At 44.4% G+C, this 25,044-nt stretch overlaps 1 protein-coding gene across 2 annotated transcripts in view; it reads right to left on the bottom strand.

Annotated features, from left to right (window-relative positions):
* Window positions 1–24,969, bottom strand: part of REEP3 (receptor accessory protein 3) — a 65,708-nt gene extending 40,739 nt beyond the window's left edge. The window contains exon 1 of one of the 2 annotated variants that reach the window (XM_075934900.1): window positions 24,868–24,969. In XM_075934900.1, the coding sequence (XP_075791015.1) occupies window positions 24,868–24,899 (32 nt within the window). In that variant the 5' untranslated portion in view covers window positions 24,900–24,969. Of the gene's footprint in view, window positions 1–24,090; window positions 24,179–24,867 lie in introns of those variants that run through there. The other variant, XM_075934901.1, reaches the window with a different exon arrangement.
* Window positions 24,970–25,044: the final 75 nt, after the last annotated feature.

Genomic DNA, 25,044 nt, shown 5'->3' with positions numbered 1-25,044 from the left:
TCAAACCACGAGTTACAGGGTGATGGGTGGCATCTAAGAAGCGTCAGAGTGTGGTAACCTGACAACTTCACAGGGTGGCATCCGGATAAGTCAGCAGTGACATGTAAGTTGTTTGTACCTATATATAAAGTGGTATCTTGGGGGTACAGCCTTTGTATGACTGGGGGCAGGGAAATTTCCCACTGATCGAGTCATTCCATTGTTACGGGGTACACATGCGTAGTAGTTCAGTAGAGTCTACTGACAACTATTACTGTACTTCGTTTAACAATAAACCTGGCCTGGCACCTTCCATCCTTATCTGGTTTATGGTCTTTGGGGGCTCTCTTGGGGTCTGCTGTGGAGCCCAAATACACATGTCGAGGACACCTTAGCAGTAAATCCCGACCGCCTCCTGAATAATTGCAATGGTCAGACCAGAAGCTGATGCATCTTGACTCAGCACTTCCAACTGAAGATCTGAACTCAGCTCATTCAAAACTAGAAAATTTTAAGATTTTCATAAGTATCTTCAACTGAAAAATCATCTTCAGTTCAGATCCAAGTGGGAAAGCATACAAATTCAAACAGCCAAATTTGAAATTAAACTGAGAAGATTTTGATACATCTAAAAGACATCAGGAAAAGCAAAAAGAAAAAAAGAAAAAAAGTTCTATTTTATAAAGACCTACTCATGGACTGACCCTCTGAGAGGCACGCATTACCAAAAAAAACCCACAATGCAAATACTATCACATTTCTTATAATTTAATCACTGTATTAACTCAATCAAACTTTTTATGTGACCTCTCCAACAGATAAGGTGGTGTTATCTACTTTCAGGGACTGCCCTTAGATCTAACTTTCTCGTCACACATACTATCCTGAAATATAGCATCCAACATGACAAAAATTCAGCCATTTATATCGTGAAAATGCCCCACTAACTCTACAAAATGTGAGACAGCAGCAGCATGGTGGAGGCTGAGGGAGGGAACCACGTGAGGCGTCACACACAGGAAGCCCGCTTTCAAGCTGGCTCCCTATGTGTACCAACTCCTGCGGAGCCACCTGTCCCCTACCCCCAGGTATAAACCTATAACGACTGACATTTTCAGCAGTTGTACATTTACCTAAAAACACACACATTTTAATATCCCTATTAGTTCCATTCACAGTGAAAGGTGGACTACACCTACAGCAGTGGTCCCCAACCTTTTTGTGGCCAATGGCACATTCGTGTTTTCGGAAGAGTGTGGCAGACGTCAACAAAAAAAGGCGTCAAATGTGAAATTGAAGGCTATTTTCATATTAAATGTGAATTGGGTAAATTTGATAGAAACTTAATTTAATTGGATAATTTTTAATTATATTGTAATTCATTTTTAAACAAAATTCTGCATTAATAAAAAGGGGGGGGAATGTCCAAATGTTGAGCAAAAAACACACCCTTTCCCCTCCCCGCCAAAAATCATTGCACCTTTAAATTTCACACTCCCTTTCACGTGGCAGGGGAAGAATGTCCCAAGTGGCTTTCCAGCTGAGAAACTGAAAATACCAGACATTTTACTGGGGGAGTGAGGGGGGGGAGAAGCCAGGTGTTTGGATTGCACCTCAGGTCAGGGGATTGGGGTGCAGGGTATGGGAGGAGAGTTCTGTGGGTGAAGATATCGGAGTGGGAGTAGCTGGGGGGCTGGACACTTACCAGCAAGATGTGCTGCTCTCCTGTTTCTCCCACAGGACCTGCCTGGCCATGTGCTTGGGGACTGGTAGGTTCCCGCACCTGCCATTGTCTAGGTCCAGCCAATGGGCTTGTGCAGGGGGGCGGAAGCAGCCATGAGGGACCCTCCCTTGCAGACTCGCAGCTCCTGCACCACAAAGGGCCCCGCCACAGCTGTTCTGCGTTGGGGGGAGGGGAAGACTGCCTCGCAGCCGGACCCGACCAGTGTGGGGTTTGCTCCGGCTACTGAAGCGCCTGTGTGGGCTGCCTGCTGCAGTGGGGACGGGGCTCAAGCCTACAAGGCGCCGCGTCGGGCTCCCTCGCGGGCCCCAAGCTGACGACCCTGCTCTAAGCAGGGGTGAACATGAGTAGTTTTAAAATGCCGGTATGGGCACACATAAATGCGCCCGCAGGCACCGTGTTGGGGACTACGGATCTACAGTGTAGCGTATAGCTACACCATAGCAAAAGGTTCCAGTGGGCAGAAGTCAGGAAAGGCTTAGCAATGAGGAGATAGATACCAGTCTTTCGCTGAGGTGGAGAAAGACTCCAGGAGCAGGAAGGCAGACAGACACTGCACAGCTAAAAATAGCAGTGTAGATAAAGGCATTGCTTGGACAAGAGCCATGTAAGGTACATACGCACAATGGTCAGGAATGTCCTTAATCTACTCACGTAAATAATGCCTCACCCTATACACTGCTATTTATACCTATATTTACGCACTGCCAAAAGGAGTGTGCAGTATAGATGTACCTGAAGTGATGATCATAGTAATAAAAACACAGCTTAGTACAAAAAAAAATAACCTTTATTACGGATAAATACAGTCAGTTGAAGGATGCAGTTACAAAGTGTTATGAACAAACTAACCAATGATTTTCAGGAAAAAGCTATGACAGAAATTTTCAAGTGTAGCTTCAGTTCACATTTTGAATATTTTCAGCAAGGAAGAAGCCTAGAAACAATGTTTAACTGGTTAATTAAATAGGATTTTACATCCCGAATCTGAAGATACAATTCCAATATTTAACAGATTTAGTATTGCCAAAATTCTGTGATTTTATCATGAGTTTCATATTGTTCTTGAAGCACCAATCTCTGGAGTCAAATGATTACATGAGAACCTGAGGTGAGAGGCTTCCTTAAAGGTTTCTAATCCTTGCAGTTATGGAGAAAATCTTCAAAAACCATCACCCAAATGTACACTAAAGGCTCAGAAACCAGAAGACAAGAAGCACCTTTTTAAATAATTTGTTAAGTCATGATTTGAGGGCACAACTCGTGATTTTTCAAACATCACAACATGTTCATTGCATTCATTTCATATATTACTTTAATGCAGAAATACATCAACTATTTTTCACTGGAGAACTTAATTGAGCAATAAAGTGTTGCTACACTCCAGTTATACCACTGATGAGTCTGAATGGAACTCAGACATACTCTGGTTAAGGTTGAAGGACAGGGAGAGACATACAACTTGAAGACTGAAGAATGTATTCAGTGGAAGTCATATGTTCTTCGTTATACTGGTTCTAATTAACTTTTGACAGAGAGCCAACTTTAAATACTACTCTGTTTTCCCAACAGAAATGTCACCCTGATACTCTAAGCAGCAATTATTCATCCTGTCTCCCTATCCCAATCTCACATTCCGGAGAAAAATCTAATGCTTTCGTTATTTAAAAGGCCACAGGGTACAGAGTCAACCTTCCTTTTTCCTTCCAGAGTTTCCTTGGATATATTTTTCCAGAGTTATATTATAACTAGATCTTGAGAATAAAAGTTAGCATGGGAATTCTCTAGTGGTTAAAATTGCAACACAGACTTCCAAACTTATCAATCACATCAACTGCAGAAAATTTCTTTTTTTTTTCCCTAAGTGCTTACTTACTCTATTCCCTGTGTGGGGCTGCCACTTTTGGCCCCAGACAGGGGCCAGCAGGGCTGGAGCAGCCCTTCATCCACAGGCTGCTCCCCAGGAACCAGGTAACCAGTTACCTGTTATCATCCCTATTCCCCACAACAGTCTATGTTGAAAAATATTGATTTGGCATATTAAGAGATTATTGCACCACAAACTGTGGTGAAGACTCCAGCATCTCAGGACTTAAGGATAATCTCTCTGATTTAGGAGGCGCTTTATTTAAATACTGAGAAAGACTTACAGCACGAGAAACACTTACAGATTACAGTACCAAGCCATTTCCATTCTTACTGTTTTCAGTAAGTGTTTTCAGCAACTTCCATCTACTGGTCTGAAATTTTTCAGTGCTGGCTTGTGGCTGAAGATTATGTATTTATATGCCAAGACAGTGCCATCATTTTTCAGTACAGGAGAGCAGGAAAATCCTCTTTTCCACTATATGCGTCACGATTTTAGAACAGCCTTAGCATCAAAACAGTTAGAAGTAGGAAGCTATAGCCCACTTCCCTCTCAAACTTAAATTAGGAGAACTGCCTTTGAATGTTCCCGGGGAAGATAAATACAACCAAGATACTGATGACAGGAGGAAAAAGAAACCATGCTTCAAACACACAGTACTTGTGATTTATATCTAAGCATAGGTGCTAGAACAAGTGGTGCGGGGAGGACTACCACTAAGGACGTTAGCATATAGTCATCCAAAAGATGAACCAATAAGAACATAAGAATGGCCGTACTGGGTCAGACCAAAGGTCCATCTAGCCCAGTAGCCTGTCTGCCAACAGTGGCCAGCACCAGCTGCCCCAGAGAGGGTGGACCAAAGACAATGATCAAGCAAATTTTTCTCATTCCATCCATCTACAGCCTCTGACAAACAGAAGCCAGGGACACCATTTCTAACCCCTGGTTAATAGCCTTTTATGGACCTAACCTTCATGAAATTATCTAGCTTCTCTTTAAATTCTGTTATAGTCCTAGCCTTCACAGCCTCCTCTGGCAAGGAGTTCCACAGATTGACTACACACTGTGTGAAGAAGAACTTTCTTTTATTAGTTGTAAACCTGCTACCCATTAATTTCATTTGGTGTCCTCTAGTTCTTCTATTATGGGAACTAATGAATAACTTTTCTTTATTCACCCTCTCCACACCACTCATGATTTTATAGACCTCTATCATATCCCCCCTCAGTTTCCTCTTTTCTAAGCTGAAAAGTCCCAGTCTTTTTAATCTCTCTTCATATGGGACCTGTTCCAAACCCCTAATCATTTTAGTTGCCTTTTTCTGAACCCTTTCCAAGGCCAAAATATCTTTTTTGAGGTGAGGAGACCACATCTGTACACAGTATTCAAGATGTGGGCGTACCATAGTTTTATACAGGGGCAGTAAGATATTCTGGGTCTTATTTTCTATCCCTTTCTTAATAATTCCTAGCATCCTATTTGCCTTTTTGACAGCCGCTGTACACCGTGTGGAAGTTTTCAGAGAACTATCCAAGATAACTCCAAGATCTCTTTCCAGATTTGTCATAGCCAAATTAGCCCCCATTATACTGTACGTATAGTTGGGGTTATTTTTCCCAATGTGCATTACTATACACTTATCCACATTAAATTTCATTTGCCATTTTGTTGCCCAATCACCCAGTTTGGTGAGATCTTTTTGGAGTCCCTCACAGTCTGCTTCTGTCTTGACTATCCTAAACAGTTTGGTATCATCTGCAAACTTTACCACCTCACTGCTTACCCCTTTCTCCAGATCATTTGAGAGTAAGTTGGACAGGACTGGTCCCAGGACTAACCCTTGGGGGACATCACTAGTTACCCCTCTCCATTCTGAAAATTTACCATTTATTTCTACCCTTTGTTTCCTGTCTTTTAACCAGTTCTCAATCCATGAAAGGACCTTCCTCCTAATCCCATGGCCATGTAATTTACACAAGAGCCTTTGGTGAGGGACTTTGTCAAAGGCTTTCTGAAAATCTACTGGATCTCCCTTGTCTGCATGTTTGTTAACCCCTTCAAAGAACTCTAATAGATTAATAAGACATGACTTCCCTTTACAGAAAGCATGTTGACTTTTGTCCAACAAATTATGTTCTTCTACATGCCTCACAATTTTATTCTTTACTATTGTTTTGACTAATTTGCCCGGTACTGAAGTTAGACTTACCGGTCTGTAATTGCCAGGATCTCCTATAGAGCCTTTTGTAAATATTGGTGTCATGTTAGCTACCTTCCAGTCATTAGGTACGGAAGGCGATTTAAAGGATAGGTTACAAACCACAGATAAGAGTTCAGCAATTTCCCATTTGAGTTCTTTTAGAACCCTTGGATGAATGCCGTCCGGTCCTGGAGATTTGTTGACATTAAGTTTTTCTATTTGTTCCAAAACCTCCTCTAATGACACTTCAATCCAGGACAGTTCCTCAGATTCACCACCCAGAAAGGACGATGCAGATTTGGGAATCTCCCTAACGTCCTCAGCCGTGAAGACTGAAGCAAAGAAATCATTTAGTTTCTCCGCAATGGCTTTATCGTCCTTGATTGCTCCTTTTATAGCTCGATCGCCTAAGGGACCCACAGGTTTTTTAGCAGGCTTCCTGCTTCTAATGTACTTAAACATTTTGTCATTTTTTTGAGTTTTTGGCTAGCTGTTCCTCAAAATCTTTTTTTTGCTTTTCTTATTACATAACTACACTCGATTTGACAGTGTTTATGTTCCTTTCTATGTATTGCACTAGGATTGGACTTCCACGTCTTAAAAGATGCCTTTTTGTCTCTCACTGCTTCTTTTACATGGTGGTTAAGCCACGGTGACTTTTTTAGGTCTCTTGCTATGTTCTTTAATTTGGGGTATACATTTAAGTTGGGCCTCTATTATGGTGTCTTTAAAAAGTTTCCATGCGGCTTGCAGGGATTTGGCTCTAGTCACTGTGCCTTTTAATTTCTGTTTAACTAACCTCCTCATTTTTGTGTAATTCCCCTTTTTGAAATTAAGTGCCAGAGTTCTGGACTGCTGAGGTGTTCTTCCCACCACAGGAATGTTAAATGTTATTATATTATGGTCACTATTCCCAAGCAGTCCTGTAACGATTATCTCTTGGACCTGATCCTGCGCTCCGCTCAGGACTAAATCGAGAATTGCCTCTCCCCTTGTGGGTTTCTGTACCAGCTGCTCCAAGAAGCAGTCATTTAAGCCATTGAGAAATTTTCTCTCTGCTTCTCTTCCTGAGGTGACATGTATCGTCAATATGGGGGTAATTAAAATCCCCCATTATTATAGAGTTCTTTATTTTGGTAGCCTCTCTAATCTCCCTCAGCATTGCAATGTCAGTATCGCTGTCCTAGTCAGGTGGTCGATAATATATCCCTACTGCAAATTTCTTATTATTGGAGCATGGAATTACTATCCATAGCAATTCTATTGAACATGTTGATTCATTTAATATTTTATTTCATTTGATTCTACATTATCTTTTACATACAGTGCCGCTCTGCCACCCACACAGCCTGCTCTATCCTTCCGATATATTTTATATCCAGGTATGATTGTGTCCCTCAGATTTTCCTCATTCCACGAGGTTTCAGTAATGCCCAGGGTTCGCCAAACTACAGCGAGCCCCACTCGCCAGCCGCGCCGTCCGGCAATCTGCGCATGCACAGAGCGTTCTGCACATGCGCAGATCACTCGAACCCAGCTCTTCCAGGTTGCAATCTACTCGCCACAGGCCTATTATGAGACTTGTCTTATCGGTTAATCTATCAAAGGCAACGGGGGTGTGGGAATGGAGGCAAGAGCTGGTGCCAATGCGGAGCTGGCTTGTAACTGGGGGGAGGGGTAGCTCAGTGGTTTGAGCATTGGCCTGCTAAACCCAAAGTTGTGAGCTCAATCCTTGAGGAGGCCATTTAGCAATCTGGGGTAAAAATCTGTCAGGGATGGTACTTGGTCCTGCTGTGAAAGCAGGAGACTGGACTTGATGACCTTTCAAGGTCCCTTCCAGCTCTAGGAGATAAGGCATCTCCATTCATATCCATGCATGCCAGTTCCTGTGGAGCTCCCTCCCCCCACCTCCCCTGTGGGACTGTCTCTCACTCAGGCAGCAATGCAGGGGACAGGTGGGAACCACCTGCCTTCTACCGCTGTGCTGTTGCCTCTGATAGGGATGCAGCAAAGCAAGTTGGGAGGAGACTTCCCAGGAGTGGGGCCAGAAGCCATGAGCACGTCTGTTGGCCCTACTCAGGAGGGGGAGCATTTTAGTAACTGTAACCACTAAAAATTGTTGCAGTTAAGGATGTTAAATATTGAGTAATTGACTAATCAAATAGCCGATGCATTTTGTATCAACTATTCTATTAGTTGATCTGTTGCCTCTGCCTATGAAGTATGTCAACAGCCCTAGGGCTGTTGCTACACTCCAAAGGTGAAAGTGCCATGTGGAGCCTGGGGTCAGCAGGAGATTCCCCTACTGACTGGGCTCCATTTGGTACTGCCACTTTGATATGCCACGGAAGCCCGGAGTCAGGCACCTCATGGCATTTCAAAGCAGGAGCAACCCATGGCGCTCAGGATAGCTGATCCCAGGCTTCACTTGGCACTGCTGCTATGAAACGCATGTGCAGCCTGACACTGGGCTCCCTGCAACATTTCAAAGTGGCAGTACCACACAGAGCCCGGGGTCAGCGAGGGAATCCCCAGCTCGCCACAGGCTGCACGCGGCGTTTCAAAATGGCAACACCATGTGGAGGCTGAGGATTGGTGTTAATGTCTCTTTGTAGTAAAATACATGTAGTGAGGTTGGTGAGACAATGCCCAGTCTGGTTGAAATGACAAGAAACTGTTTTTTCTGTGTGAAATGGTCTGATGTCTGTTTTGTGGGCATTAAATCTTTGGCGAAATGTAACAGTGTTAACACCAGACTACAAAGGGAAACCTCAGAACTATCATTCATGCTTAAATTTGACACTTAGCATCTTTAAGGCACATTTGTAAACTACCTTACACATTACAAAGATTCCTTCCCCAATTATCACCCCAATATCATTATCTCACAGACACTAGCCTCACCCCCACGGCCACTCTCTGCTCTAAAACACAATGTGTCAATTTTATATGTGTTCACATTTTTTTGATTGTATCCCTTTGGTATATGGTCATGCCAATTTTCTTCCACAATTTGATCCAAGGAAGTGGGTCTGGCCCATGAAAGCTCATCACCTAATAAACCATCTTATTAGTCTTTAAAGTGCTGCATAGTCCTGTCTTTTGTTTCAGCAAAACCAGACTAACACGGCTATATCTCTATTACTGTTATGCAGGTTTTACAGTTTGATTCAATAGTTCTCAGCATCCCCACTACAAATGTCCCAGCACTCTAACACCTTTTAAAGTAAATACAGAGAGCGGTGTGCAGCTTCTATTCATATATACAGTAGTAAGTTAGCTGCTTAGGGAAAAGTTTAGTCAATGTTCACACTGACTGAAACTTCACAGAAGGCACAGCTTCATTCATTGCACATCTTCTAAGGTAAGACTGTATAACTCAAGGTTATGTGGAAATGCCTGGGAATTCCTAATATGTCTTTCTAGAGAGTCCATGGGAGGGCAGTAGGGGATACACAGCACATCATTATGCCAGTGGTTCTCAAACATTGGGTTGGGACCCGGAAGTGGGTCCCAACCCTTTTTTAATGGGGTCACTAGGGCCAACATTAGATTTGCTGGAACCAAAGACTGAAGCTGAAACCCGAGCTTCAACACTGCATGGGGCGGTGGGGCTTACTACTGATGGGATCATGTAGTAATTTTGTTGTCAGAAGGAAGTCGCTGTGCAATGAAGATTATTTCACAAAATAATTCAGAAAGTAAGAACAGCAAACAGTTAAAATTGCACTGGTATGTGCTCAAATGTCAGGTATTGACAGTTACCTATGAAACCTCTCCCAGGGCATTAGGCATGCAAGTTATGTTTAGCTGTTCATCATACCAGATTATTGTAACATAATAGCAGACAGCCGTGCTACCCTTAATATTTTTCCGTGACAACTTTAAACCTAAGGTTAGAGATTGGTGTTTTCATTAAGCTGATTTACCAGAAGCAAGCTTTGTTTATAACTCAGGTCCTGCTGTTGCTAAAATTACACCAATGTGTCATGTATTTCTCATAAGGAATGAAATTTTATTTTCTGATGTCATACTTGAGTTGCAGTACCTAAAAAGACTAAAAATAAAGGTTGTATGCACTGCTTTTGTAGGGGTGTGGGTTCCAGGACATTAAAAAGACAAGTTAATATCTCTTTTGGCACCAACATCTGTTGGGGAAAGACACAAATTTTCAAGCATACACAAAACCCTATGTTAGGTCTGTGCAAGTTGCAAAACTTCTCTCTCACCAGCAGAACTTGGTTTGACAAAAAAAATCCATCATCATCATTCACCCATTATGTCTCTCTAACATGAAAGCTGACCATCTAAGGAATTCTGTAAACTGCTATAGCTATTCTTTCCACATATAAAGAGAAGCATAGCATACATTTGACCTCATTGTATTCTCATCTACGTAAGTGTAAAAATCATAGTTTGCTTAGAAGGTTTATGTATTAACCTCAAGTACTTGCAAAACAGAAAAGTAACACCTAAAACTTTACATGTTTTTGACAGTGCAACCTATATGAATAGGAAATGCGATATTTAGCCTGGAAGATGACTAAATAAATCAATAGACTCACAAAACAGTGAGCTACAAAAATGTTCATGGAAAACTTTTAACTTCTTAGGAAGGTAGTTTTAGACACCGTGCCTTTATGTGACGGAACAGACATTATTCATGTAAAAAATTTTTAAAAACATTTTCAAAACTAAGGGAAAAGTACAAAAAAATTCAGTTTAGAGGAATATTTCCTTAGTGGCATATTTAAATATTACCCCGGTGTCACAGAACTAAACCGGAATATCCTGCTACAGAATGTATTCCCACATATTCTTCAAGGCTTTGATATGAAAGTTGCATAAGGAGAAAAATGACAATTAACAGGCAGAGCAAAAGCCAAATGTGAATGGGAAGGGAAGGAGAGCACATTTTTTCTTTTCAGCTCTTTGTTCCCAAAGCCAACAATCCTATTAGCCAAGGAAAGGGAAGCAAAGCAAAAAGCAGAATATTGGAATTCTGCACAGAAAGCTCTTCTGTCTTGGGGATTGTGGCACTTTATTATTTTACTGATTTTAAAATAAAAGCAGGGGTTGTACATCTCTTTACAAAAACACAACTTTAGCTAAAATGCAAATTGTGACGTAAGGACATGGAAGCAGATTGCTAATCTGAATTAAAAAAACAAATGGGGAATGTTCAATATTAGTTAATGCCATTTGTGTCTATGCTTATACCTATCAGCAGGGCTCGACAATTAGGGCAATCTACTCATGCATGGTGAGTAGATTTTCGCCCGGCACGGCGCCGCAGCGCGATCAGTGCATGCACAGCGCAGTCTGCGCATGTGCAGCATGCCAAACCACACAGCTGGCAAGTTCTGGGCTTTTCTGTTTCTTAACAGACTAATATGTGCAAAGACAAACATAGGCCAGATAAGCTAAGAACAAAAACAGTCCTATCTGGAGATGGACCTGGGCCAAGCATGACAGAACAGTTAGTTAACTGACTTAACTGTCTTCACTGTTCATTTCTATGAAAGTACTTTCTACGGAAGTACTTTTCTATATATTGTTTTTCAGTCAGTTGAGTGGAAGGCACTTCAAGAGACACTGATGAAAGAAATACCTCAAGAGAAAGTTATACTGCAGGCAACATAGTAGCAAATGGATCAAACACCAACTCCTCCTCCTTTTCATAAAAATTCTTAACCCCGATGTATCTTCTGAAGATGATGCTGCTGCCATGGTATGGGCATTGCAAAAATCACTTCTCAGATATGTCAGCCAAAATCAATGTCAACACAAAAGGTTTCAACACTGTCTTTATTTATGGCAGCAGTAGGGAACCTTTTTTGGATTAGGGGCCACTGACCCACAGAAAAATCATTTGGGGACCACATTGAAAAAACCCCATGCCCCCTCCAAAAATCCCCAACCCTCACTGATGTGGCCCCAAACTGAAACACCTCACTTCCCTGGTGCTCCAGCCCTGTGGTGGGGTGACGGGCAATGGGGACTAAGGCTTAAGGCCTCAGACCAGATTTACTCTTCTGAGGTTCCAGTCAATTTGTGGGCAACCCAAGGGTCTGGAGTGGGGCCAAAAATGAGGGGTTAAGTGTGCGGGACAGGCTGTCAGGGAGTGGAAATATGAATGGAGGTGCAGAATCTGGGTGGAAGGTGGGGTGCAGATGGGGATGAGGGTGCGAGCTCTGGGTGAGATACACGGTGCAGGAGTAGGCTGGGAGTAGAGGGAGGAGGCAGGAGCAAGAGAGGGTGCAGGAGCAGGCTGGGCAGGGTATGGGCATGAGGGGCTGAAGGGGCACTTGTTTTCACTCTGCATACCTCTCCCAGACACCGGTGGCTACAATAGCAGCAGAGAAAGCCTCCAAAAAATACATCAATATGCTGCTGTTCCCACAGCCGGGGAGGGGGAGGGGAGCAGAGCAGCAGCAGCACGCTGCTGTTCCTGAACTCCATTTCTGGCTACTTCGGGGCTTTCCCCAACTCTGCCCCTGCAGGAAGTTGGCACTGGTGCTCTAATCTTGTGGGGGCTGTGAAGTGTAGCGCCAGCGTGGGCTCCCTGCTACAATGGGGAGGAGGTTGGGCTCAAGCTTCAAAAGCTTCATAGATTGCCGACCCCTGTACTACACATTTTTGCTGATAAACAAGGCCTAGTGTTTGGTTCAATATTACACTTCTGAAAATGTTTTCCAGAATGTTACATTCAGATAGATCCTGTAACCTGCACTTCCTTGGCTCGTTACATTTCATTCACATGTGCCATGAAATACCTCTTATTCCTTTAAGAGTATAGCTATTTATAATTATAGCGTTCATCTGTGTTTACACACATGGGTGTTTACAGTGGCCAACTGGCACCATAATGTTTTGCATCAATACAGGCAGTCCCCGGGTTACATGGATCCGACTTACATCGGATCCCTACTTACAAACGGGGTGAGGCAACCCCGCACTAGCTGCTTCCCCCCAGCAGACCAGGGAGACGTGAAGCTAGCGCCCCCTCCCCCCCAGCAGACCAGGGAGACGCAGAGCGGCTTTTCTCAGCAGACACCTCAGCTTGAGAATAAAGGACTGAGGGAAGTGAGGTGTGGGAGAATAAAACTGAGCTCTGGAGAAATGTTTGGCTAAAGTTTCCCCTACAATATGTACCAGTTCCGACTTACATACAGATTCAACTTAAGAACAAACCTACAGTCCCTATCTTGTACGTAACCCGGGGACTGCCTGTACTATAATACCTAATGGTTTGCTACAACACAAAGAAACATCTCTTTAAATTTAAAGATAACTGACAATCCCTTTGCAGTCTCATTAACTTTTTTTTTATGGTGGTCTTCAAAATCTGAAGTTTCTACCGTAGTGAGTTATTTTCATATAGCCTAAATAGTGAGTGTTGTTTTGTTCTAGAAACTTCCTTTTGTGCCACATCACAATGTTTCTGTTATTTTTCCCTCTGAAATGTGAATGACATACATTTAAACACAGTTTGTATTAAGAAATATACACCAAGCGCACTAATTTAAAATGCCATTCCCCATAACATGCCTTTAACTATGCTCCAGCCAATCCAAGCTTACTGCAGCCCCTCAGTTTGCTATGAGGCATCTGCACAGACATCCCTATTCAGCACTAGAGGGTATTCAGGCAAAGCATCTGCTATAATACATTTGACCTAACAAAACTTGTGCTGGGCTGCAGAACAGCAGACTTGAGCTCTAACATCAGCTCTCCTAACATTCTGTGTACATCAAAACTGACTGGGCAATGTCTTATACTCTGACTTTAAGAAACAGACCATCATTCATCCCATTATAAATATAAAGGAACAGGCCAAAAAACATTTTTGGAAAATCATGCTTCAAAAACAATTTTGAGAGATGATTTGGTCATAGCTAGGTGAACTTTCATAGTTGCCACACAAAACATCTCTTTGATCCCAAACAAGCTTCAAGTTCCTACTCCAAAGCATGGAGGTACGAGAACACATGCACACGCACAAAAAAGAGCATGTCCCCAATCCCCTCCCAAAAAAAGCCTTTAGGAAAACTACTCATTTGCAAAAGTAGCTGAGCTATTTTTGCTGGAACCTTACTGTGTTCAGCTCAGGATAGGGAGCAAGTATGTAATTTTTTAGCGTCTTAAAAAAATTATGAACTGAAAACAAGGACTTATAGGAAAGTGTCAAGCAATCTTAAGTTATAGGCATCTTATGGGCCAATATTAAAAACAATAGGTGAAACCGTTGCGATCATGTATGGCTTCATGTAATGGCAGTTGGGAGTGCAACTTACTTTTCAGGGACACCGAACACCCAACAGCAGCTAGTATACAGATAATTTAGTTTCTATATGACACTATATTGTTCTCCATTACCTGGTATATACACACCCATACAGAACTTTAAGTGAACTAAGAATCAAAGCATTCCTTCTCAAGACCAAAAAAAAAGTTATTAGCCATCAGAAATTACTAAAATATGTAGAAATTGTATTGCTGTTAGATGGCTACCATTAAGTAAGCATTTTTAAAGAAAATATTTAACACCTATCTGCACTTTTACAGTAAGCAGAAAGATTTTGACTTGATATTTCACACATTTAACATGTTTTTTAGTACAATGGGAAAATGGGTACTCAGACATGTGTTCCTTCAGACAGCAACTCTGGACTTCATTCAAAGCTACCTTCAGTAGAGTTCAGAGCATTCCATCTGTCTGAATATAGGGACTTAAATAGTCAAATTTTAAGTGTTATCTTGTCACTGCAACAGAAACAAATACATACAAATCATACCAGTACATACATATTAATTTATTTAGGGTAATAATAAATTAGGACTGACACGCTATTAAAAATTAATTGCCCAATTAATCATGCTGTTAACCAGTAGAATACTATTTATTTAAATATTTGTGGCCGTTGCTACTTTTTCAAATATCTTGATTTCTATTACAACACCGAATAAAGAGTACAGTGACCATTTTTATTACAAATATTTTCACTATAAATACTATTTGTCAATTCACCTAATATAAGTACTGTAGTGTAATCTCTTTTTTTTTTTGGGGGGGGGGGGGGGGAGTTGAACTTACTACAGTAGAATTATATTAAAAAAAAAACCTTTGCTCACAAAAATAAAATGTAAAATTTTAGAGCCTTCAAGTTCACTCAGTCCTACTTCTTCTTCAGCTTCTTACTCAGATGATAAAAATAAACATCTGTCAGTCTACACTGTTCATCGTTATCAAGCAGCACCCACCACCAGCCTGGAAGCATGTCCTCTGGAATGGCAGCCAAAGCATGAAGGGGCATAACCGTGTTTAGATCATCTGGCACATAAATAGCTTGCAATGCCAGCTACAAAAGTGCCAAGCAAACTGCCTGTTCTCACTATCAGGTGATACTGTGAACAAGAAGCAGGCAGCATGATCTATAAATATGAACAAACTTGTTCTTGGTGACTGGCTGAACAAGAAATAGGACTGAGTAGACTATAAAGTTTTACACTGCACTCAAAACGAAAAGTTATGTAACAAAAAATAAATCTACATTTGTAAGTTGCACTCACACAATAAAGAGATTGTATTTGGGTGGGGTGGGGTGAGCTGAAAAACATTTTTGTTTTATCATTTTAACTAGGAATGTAAAAATGCATTTATTTTGGTAAACATGTAACTGATGAAAATTACAGCAGTTACACGTTAACATGCAGGGCGGGAGGAGGGGGAGGTAGCTCTGTGGAAACTGCCTGATGCTGAGGCAGCTGATACAGAGGCAAAAGCATTGGGGGTGGGTGGAGGGTCTGCGTGTTACTATGAACGTTATCCAATGTGCCCAGGCTCACTGGTGATCATTTACATGTTTACACTACCACATCCCTAATTTTTACAATGCGAATACTGTAAACAAAAAGGAAATGTTACTCACCTTGTGCAGAAGCAAAATGCAGGACAATGTAGCACTTTAAAGACTAACAAGATGGTTTATTAGATGATGAGCTTTCGTGGGCCAGACCCACTTCCTCAGATCAAATAGTGGAAGAAAATAGTCACAACCATATATACCAAAGGATACAATTCAAAAAAATGAACACATATGAAAAGGACAAATCACATTTCAGAACAGGAGGGGGATGTGGGGAAGGAAGGAAGGAAAGTGTCTGTGAATTGATGATATCATCAATTCACAGACACTTACCTTCCTTCCTTCCCCCCCCCCCCGCATCCCCCTCCTGTTCTGAAATGTGATTTGTCCTTTTCATATGTGTTCATTTTTTTTGAATTGTATCCTTTGGTATATATGGTTGTGACTATTTTCTTCCACTATTTGATCTGAGGAAGTGGGTCTGGCCCACGAAAGCTCATCATCTAATAAACCATCTTGTTAGTCTTTAAAGTGCTACATTGTCCTGCATTTTGCTTCAGCTACCCCAGACTAACACGGCTACATTTCTATCACCTTGTGCAGTAACTGGAGTTCTTCGAGATTTGTCCCCGTGGGTGCTCCACTTAGGTGTGTCAGTGCTACTGTGCGCATGGCCCAGAGATATTTAGTAGCAGTCCCCGGCTGCAAGCACGTGCTGCACTATTGCACAATCGCTCTGACTGATAGTTAGGTATGCGCCAGCAGTTGTTCCCTCCGTTCCTTCTCTACGCTGGACTGTTATCCCGGATCACAGAGGAGGAAAGTGGGTGTGGAGCACCCATGGAAACACATCTCAAAGAACTCCAGTTACTGCACAAGGTGAGTAACCTTACCTTCTTCTTTGAGGGTCCCCGTGGGTGCTCCTCTTATGTGACTACGCAGCCATATTCCTGCTTGGCGATGGGCGCTCCGTGTTGCAGGGATGGATACTGGCCAGTATGGTACGTCCAAATCTAGTGCCCAAGTCCTGAAAACTGAATAGCGTAATGTTGTGCAAAGGTATTGGCCAAAGCCCATCTTGCAGCTCTGCAAATTACGTCTATGGAAAGACTCTGAAGGAAAGCAGTTGTGGTAGACATTGCTCTTGGGGAATGCATCCGTATAACTGTTGACGGCTGTCTGTGTTTCAGGGTGTAAGCCAGTTGTACGCAAGTAGAAATGCATTTGGATATTTGTTGTTTGAAAACAGGTTGTCCTCTGGACCGGTCCTTGCACGACAGACATGAAGAGTCTGGGAGTGTGTCTGAAGTCTCTTGTGCAGTCAAGGTAAAAGGCTAATACCCTGTGTACATCCAGCGCGTGCAGCACTGCCTTCTTGCTGTCCTCGTATGGTTTCAGGAAGAACACAGATAAGATATTGGTTTGTTACAATGGAACAAAGTAGATACTTTAGGCAGGAATTTCAGATGGGTTCTAAGGACAACCTTGTCCTTGTGGAACACCATGTACGGTGGGTCTGCGATGAGTGCCACTATCTATCTCCTCTCTGAGCTGATGTTATCACTATGGGTGTGTCTAAACTACATGGCTCCATTGATGGAGCCATGTAGATTAGGCTGATCGGCAAAGGGAAATGAAGCCGCGATTTAAATAATCACAGCTTCATTTAAATTTAAATGGCTGCCACGCTGAGCCGACAAACAGCTGATCAGCTGTTTGTCGGCTCAGCGCGCTAGTCTGGACGCTCCCACGCCAACCTGAAAGTCCTTTATCGACCTCCCCGTTATGCCTCGTAGGATGAAGTTTACCGGGGAGGTCGATAAAGGGCTTTCAGGTCGGCGCGGGAGCGTCCAGACTAGCACGCTGAGCCGACAAACAGCTGATCAGCCGTTTGTCGGCTCAGCACAGCAGCCATTTAAATTTAAATGAAGCCGCGATTATTTAAATTGCGGCTTCATTTCCCTTTGCCGAACAAACAAATCTACATGGCTCCGTTGACGGAGCCATGTAGTATAGACATAGCCTACGGCTACGTCTACACTGGCACCATTTTCTGGAATTGCTTAAAACGGAACAGTTTTCCGTTATAAGTATTTCCGGAAAAAGCGCGTCTGCATTGGCTTTTCCGGAAAAGCATCCTGGCAATGTAGACGCGCTTTTCCGCAAAAAAGCCCGGATCGTCATTTTCGCGATCAGGGCTTTTTTGCAGAAAAGACTACTGTGCTGTCTACACTGGCCCTTTTCCGGAACAGTTTTTCCGGAAAAGGACTTTTGCCCGAACGGGAGCAGCATAGTTTTTCCAGAAAAACACTGACAATTTTACAGTAGATCGTCATTGCTTTTCCGGAAAAGCAAGCGGCCAGTGTAGACAGCTGGCAAGTTATTCCGGAAAAGTGGCTGCTTTTCCGGAATAAGTGGCCCAGTGCAGACACAGCCTATGAGAAAAGCTACTTTCATTGAAAGGTGGAATAGTGATCAAGTGGCTCGAAAGGCTGTCTCATGAGTCCAACATAAGGGTCAAGTCCCATGATGGTACGGATCTCTCTGTGGTGCATAAAGGTTCTGTATCCCCTTCCGGAATCTCTTCACACATGGGGGGAAAAAAACAGAATACCCCTGTATGGGTGGGTGTATCACATATACAGCTGCCAACTGTACACTTAGGGAACTAACTGATAGTCCTGTGTCCCGCAGGTGGAGAATATACTGTAGTGAATGGGTTCCCAAACTGAGGGGGGGGGGGTGAAGAAATTGCAGGGGGGCGCAAGGCGACCTCCTCCCCTCAAGTTTTGCTGCTACAGTAGAGTCCCGATTATGCGACCTTCACTTATCCGACCTTCCGCTTTAGCCGACATACCCATACCACTGCTGCTTTGTCTGTCAGTTGGGGGCCTTCCTGTTGGCACAAGGCTTCTTGGGGGTGGCAGTTGCGGGAAGGCAGTTGCGGGAAGGGGTGTAACGGGGGTGATACAGGGGAAGCCACCTAGGCTGCTCCGTGCTCAGCCTGAGACACTCTCCAGGGGTTCCCGCAGCCGGCCACACCCACCCCAGCCACGCTAGCTACGCTTGCTTGGGAGTGACACGCAGCCTTGGCTCTGCCCGCAGATTGGTGCAGCCTTGTTCCAGGGCCACCCGGCTGCTGCTTCCTTCTCCTACTCCTCCCTTTGACAGCAGGAACTAGGCCAGGTAGCAGCAGCCCTTTCAAACCCACCTGACTCCAGAAGCAAGAGGGACCAATGCATGAGATCCAGCCGTGGGGCACGTGCAGAGTCAAGGGGCGCGGGTTGGCGCCGCTGCCAGGAGGCGGGGAAGGGACCAAGGCACAGCCGTTGTTGGCTGCTTTGTCTCCGAGTGCGCTGTGCTCCGAACAGCTGGCAGCCTGCAAGCAGGGCACAGCTGGTGCAGGGGGTGGTGCGGGGGACAATTAAGGGGAGGACTAGCTAAACCAGTCTGGATCCCCCTCACAATACAGTAATTCCTCGTTTAACACATGTCTGCTTAACGCGGTTTTGCGATAGCATGATTTTTTGGGGGCAACATTTTTCAAACAACTGCTCATTGCACAGTTCCCCAGTGACCCCTCTGGCTGGATGCCTTGCATCTGGCCAGAGGGGGTCACTGGGGAACTGCGCGGCAAGCGGCAAACCTCCACCGCTTTGTAAGGAGGCAGAGGAAACCCTGAGCAGCTGCCGGTGACCAGCGAGCTGGGGAAAGCCAGCCGCCCGCTGCAAGCGGGAAGGGGGGGGGCAGAGGAGAGGGAATGAGGCATCCGGCCAGAGGGGGTCGCCGGGGAATGGCACGGCAAGCGGTGAACCTCCGGAGGCAGTGTAAACCCTGCACACCTGCCGGTGACCGGCCAACTGGGGAAACCCAGCCGCCGGCTGCAAGCCCCCTCCCATGTTCTTCCCTTCCCTTTCCCAGAGCCAAACACCTCCCCTCCCTGATATAACCCAGTCCTCTTTCTCCCCCAATCTTATGTCCCAGTCCCAGCTGCTAACAAATGCAAGCTGGAGCTGCAAGCGCATGTGTGCTTGAAACGCAACCCCCACCTTTTCCATTATTTTCAATGGGAAAATTGACCCCACATAACACATTTTCATTTTCATAGCACGATCATTTTCTAAAATGTACCCACCATGTTAAATGAGGAATTACTGTACAGCGAAGACTTTGTTCACATCCCGGGCCATTTCTGTATTATCTGACATTTTCATTAATCCGACCGCCTGTTGGTCCCGTTTAGGTTGGATAAATCGGGACTCTACTGTTTTTTTGTCATGTTGTCATTTGCATTAACTGATAAACTAGGCTTATCAGTTAATCATTTAAACCAGTGGTCCCCAACATGGTGCCTGCAGGGGCATTTGTGTGCACCCGCCAAGTGCTTGGGGCTGGCCTGGCCCTGGGCACGTGGCGCATGCATGGTGCTGGAGCCGGCCCCGGGCTCCTGGCCTGCAGCTAATAGGGATATAAAAATCTCGTTTAATTGGTTAACCAATTAAAAGGAAGGCTGACCATGGACAAGGGCTGGAGCAGTGGGAGAAGTCCCTGACTAGGGACGTCATTGGTTAATCATTCTGTCATCTACAAATTGAGCCTGGGTGTATCAGTTAATCCTCTCAACTACACACATTACCACCCCTCCCCCGTTGCCTCTGCATCAGAGGCAACAAGGTGGGGAAGCAAGAGCCAGTGCTTGTGTGGAGCGAACTTAAAGCTCCACCTGCCTTCCACCCACACGCGCACAGAGGCAGCGTGGGGTGGGAGAGGAGCCTGTGACACCTTCACTTTCCCCAACCCCACACTACTGCCTCTATCAGAAGCAGCAGCACGAGGGTGGGAGGGGGAGAAAAGGGGGGACAGGGCAGGCTGCTGCAAAGTAGCCCTTGTCCACAGGAGTCTGAGTGGGGCCCAGGAGTGTACTAGCTGCTGCCCCAGAAACTATCAAATAGTCATGTAACCACTAAAATATTCAATTACACATTCACATCCCTACCTGTGCCAGGCCTGCCATGTGCAGAGGCTGCTCCTGCCAACCAGCAGGAGCAGTCCCTGCGTGTGATGAGCCCCATGGGGCTGGCTCAGCCTCCTGCCTGGTCCAGCCTGTACCAGTCAGAACAGCCAAGTCTCACTCACTAAGGATGAGGCTTACTGGTTCATCCTTCACATCTCTAGCAGCCAACAATCTCCAGCTGCCCAGCAAATATTCACCAACTACACATCATACAACAGGAACACTAACCAAGGAACCAATCCCTGCAACAAGCCCTGTTGCCTCCTCTGTCCACACATCTCCCAAGTGACACTATCGTAGGACCTAACCACATCAGCCGTACCATAGGGACTTGTTCACCTTCAGATCTATCAATGCGATACATGCCATCAATGACCCTCTGTCATGCACACAAAAGAATGGACACAAATCAGACATAAAAAACAGTACCATTTAAAAACCAGTAGGAAAGCAGTTCAACCTCCCCTGGATATTCAGCAACAGACTTGAAAGTTGCCATATTTGAGAAAAAAATTCAAAAACAGACTGCAGCAGGAAACTACACAGCCAGAATTCATATACAAACTTGACACTCTCAGACTGGGTCTGAATCGAGACTAGGAGTAGCTTGTTCACTACAAAAAGTAATTTTCACTCTTAGTATTCTCATCAGCATGTGTCACATCCACCCAGATTGAATAGGTCCAGCCCACAAAAGCTTACACGCAAATAAATCTGTTAGTCTTTAAGGTGCCCAGGACTCCTCATTGTTTTTGCTGAAACAGACCACTACTTGTCTCCTGGATGCAGTCATTGCTCCTGCCTCCACCTTTCTGAGAGGCTGAATATAGTCACTTTGTCAAGGTTCTGAAGCTAAATTGGGGCAAGCAAAGTATGGAAGGGTCTAAAAAGTGTACATTTAAACATCTTCCCTTCTGCCAGAAAAGAAAAGTTATATGAGCCTCTCAAGAAGAGTAGCTAGAGTAGAACCACACTACATATTGCCTTATATCTCCCATTCCTCCTCATAAAAGTCTGAAAAGTGTAGATAAAAACTTGCTTCTGTCACAAGCTATTGTAGCTTCAATTTACTTTTAAGTCTCTGATTGAGAGAAGTGCCGCATATAACATTCAGTCATTGTATAAAATAATTCACAACTTTATGGCATATGGCCCATAATGATGATTACAAAATCAAGCTCTCAGCCATAGGTATTCTAGGACTCTTTCTTGTATTTTTGAAAACAACTCCTAAATAAAATAGCAAACTCTGCTTTTACACTCACCGAAGTTCTTATCAAACAATATGTTGCTTTGAATTAATTATATATGAACTTATGCAGTAATGGAAATAAGCATAAGCAGGTGACTGCATACTTAGCCACAAATCTGATACAAGGACATGTACTTACAAACCCACAAAACAAAACTCACAGTCAATCTGTGGAATTCCTTGCCAGAGGATGTTGTGCAGTCCAAGATTATAACAGAGTTCAAAAAAGAGCTAGATAAATTCATGGCGGATAGATCATCAATGGCTGTGAGCCAGGATGGGCAGGAATGGTGTCCCTAGACTCTGTTTGTCAGAAAGTGGGAATGGGGGGAGATGGATCGCTTGATGATTATCTATTCTGTTCATGGCACCTGGCATTGGCCACTCTCGGAAGATGGGATACAGGGATATATGGACCTTTGGTCTGACACTAAATGGCCATTCTTATGTTCATATAATCAATGTAGCATTGAGTATTTGAATAGGGATGCTTTCAGTCGCAGTTTACTTAAGGCATCAGTGATCAAAACACTGACATGCAGTACCTTTGACAACATTTGTTTGCAAAATGGGTACAATTCATTTAAGCATGCACTACCGTGATGAACAGTTTAGTTTGGGGCTTTGTTCAGTGACATTTGTCAAACAAATAAACCTTATGTTAGAGAGACAACTATCAGAATGCAAAATCAGGGGCAAGTTAGCAGAAGAGAAATAATCTCAACAACATAGGAATGATTTCCTCACAACAGATGAGGGATGTTTAGTTGATTAAATTTATCAACTAGTCATTGGAATTTCCATCCATTAGTTGATAAGCGGGGGAGCTGCAGTGGGGTTAGCTCCCGGCCCCAGGAGCTAACCCCGCTGTGGCTCTCCCTTTTAAATGCATTAAGAGCCAACAGGCACTTAATACATTTAAAAGGCTGACGCACAGGGGAGAAAGGACCTGACATGAGCCAGGAATCAGCTATCCCCCTGCTATCCCGATTCCAAGTCAGGAATCAGCTATGTCCCCGCTACCCCCCTGCCCTCCTACCTACCACAGAGATAGTGAGGAGGAGGAGGAGGAGGAAGTAGGTGACTATCCAGTAAGCTTACGTTTATCAGATAGTTGACTAGTTGCTTACATCCCTACAAGTGATAAAAAAAATTACAGCCTCAGTTTCATGACTATTACTGTAAATAGCTTACAGCAGAAATAGCAAAAAAGTAGCCTCATGAGGAAACCTTTGCTTAAAATGGAGATTGTTAATCAGTTTTGGTCAAAGTGTGGACATTTTCTGTTACAATTTACCCGTTAATATTTGGATATGTAAGAGACCTATCACTTTCTCCTGCCTTTAACATCAGCATTTCCATCCTATATATGGGACACATCCAGCCCACTTAATTAGCATCATTAACATGGATCCTACAATTGACAGGTACTACTTCTGCTGTTATTTCTACTCCAATTCATCTAATGAAGTGGGTTTTACAAAACAAAAAAAAACAAAAAACAAAAAAAAGCCCGATTTTATATATTTTGGTTAATCTATAAGGACTACTCATTTTTTAAAGTTACAAACCCGCATAGCTACCCCTCTGAGATTTTTTTCCCCCACTTTTGGAATGTTTCCCCTACAGTGCTTACTCTAGAGCGCATCCATGTCTCCCTTCATTACATTTCTGTTTCCTAATCCATTATGGCCGTAGCAGCCCTCTCACCTTTATTCCAACACCTATTTTTCCTTGGTGCATCCAAGGAAGGTGGACGGGATTCTTAAATCCAGATCCCCGGCACCAGAGCAGGACAGTCTGGTCAGTGCAGGCAGAGATATCATGCAGTTCAAAAAGCCTCCAGCACCCTCCACCCCCAGTTCCCTATAGAAAGGCTCAGCATCCAATCCAGCCTGCAACACCCCTCCGTGCTGCATCTCTGCACACAGCTTCCCCTCCCGGTCCACAAAACCTGAGACAGGAGCTCAAGGACCACAGGCAGGTTGCAGGAACACAGGGGGGAAAAGAAGCACTGGGGGTCGGATGGACTTGTGGTCAGGGAACGGGTTGTCCCCATAAATTCAGCAGGTGTTTATAGTTTCCACAATTATGATTCAGAGGGGTAGCTGAGTTAGTCTATAACAGGAAAAACTTTTAAAAAAATTAATAGCCTCTAGTAGCACCTTAAAAACTAACAAAACATGTAGATGGCATCATGAGCTTCAATGGGCACAACGCACTTCTAATTCTCCAGTCATCTGAAGACGTCCAGAACCAAATTATGATTGTTCCCCAAATCTGGAAGGGTAATGTTATAAATTAGTAGCTAAAAACCCAAGCTGTCCCACAGGTGGGCATGTCCGATCAAATACTCCATCCGTGTAGTCTCCCTACTACAATCAAATTGTTACATTCAAATAGGTTTAGTTACCTATCTGTGATATCACAATGATATCACCTGAGTGTATCCCCCACCAAGTCAACATGACCGACAGCTTACCCTGCAGGGTAGCACACTTCACAATCTAGGGAAGATTACTGAGAAGCATCATCAGGTTCAAAAAGCTTCAGAGTGGCAAACCAAAGGTCTTAGTCCAGGGTAGCAGCTGGCCGCACGGCGCGTTTCCAATGGGCTACTGCGCCGCGAGAAGCACAAGCGCAGATCAAGCCTGGGCAGGAACCGACCGCAGGAATTTGACTGCGACTGTGACACCGGGGGCAGGGAGACCCCTGCAAATGCCGCCCGGGCCTTCCCAGGCTCCCCGAACGCTACCGCAGCACATCCCTGGCGGGTGCCAGCCGCGGCCACCGGGCCCTAAACACCGCCCGTTGCCCGGCGCAGCGCGACCCCGGAACGGCCTGTCCCAGGCCCACCACGGAGCGTCTAACAACCCCGGCCGCCTAGGCCACCGCAGCCTCAGCAGAGCAGCCCCCCCACGCGGGAGCGCCGCGCCACTTACACAACCGCGCGCGAGATCATCCACGACACCATCTTGGCCCCAGCCGCCGCCAGCAGCGACACCCCCGACTGGCTCCCTCCCCTCCGCCTCCTTCCTTTCTCCTTCCCCGGCCCCGCCCCGCCCCCGCGCAGGCTCCACCTCCCAGCCGACCCTGCCGCGCCTCTAACATGGGATTGG

Source organism: Pelodiscus sinensis, chromosome 8, assembly GCF_049634645.1.
Source record: "Pelodiscus sinensis isolate JC-2024 chromosome 8, ASM4963464v1, whole genome shotgun sequence".
NCBI classification, from domain to species: domain Eukaryota; kingdom Metazoa; phylum Chordata; order Testudines; family Trionychidae; genus Pelodiscus; species Pelodiscus sinensis.
This window is presented reverse-complemented; position numbering and strand designations above follow the sequence as displayed.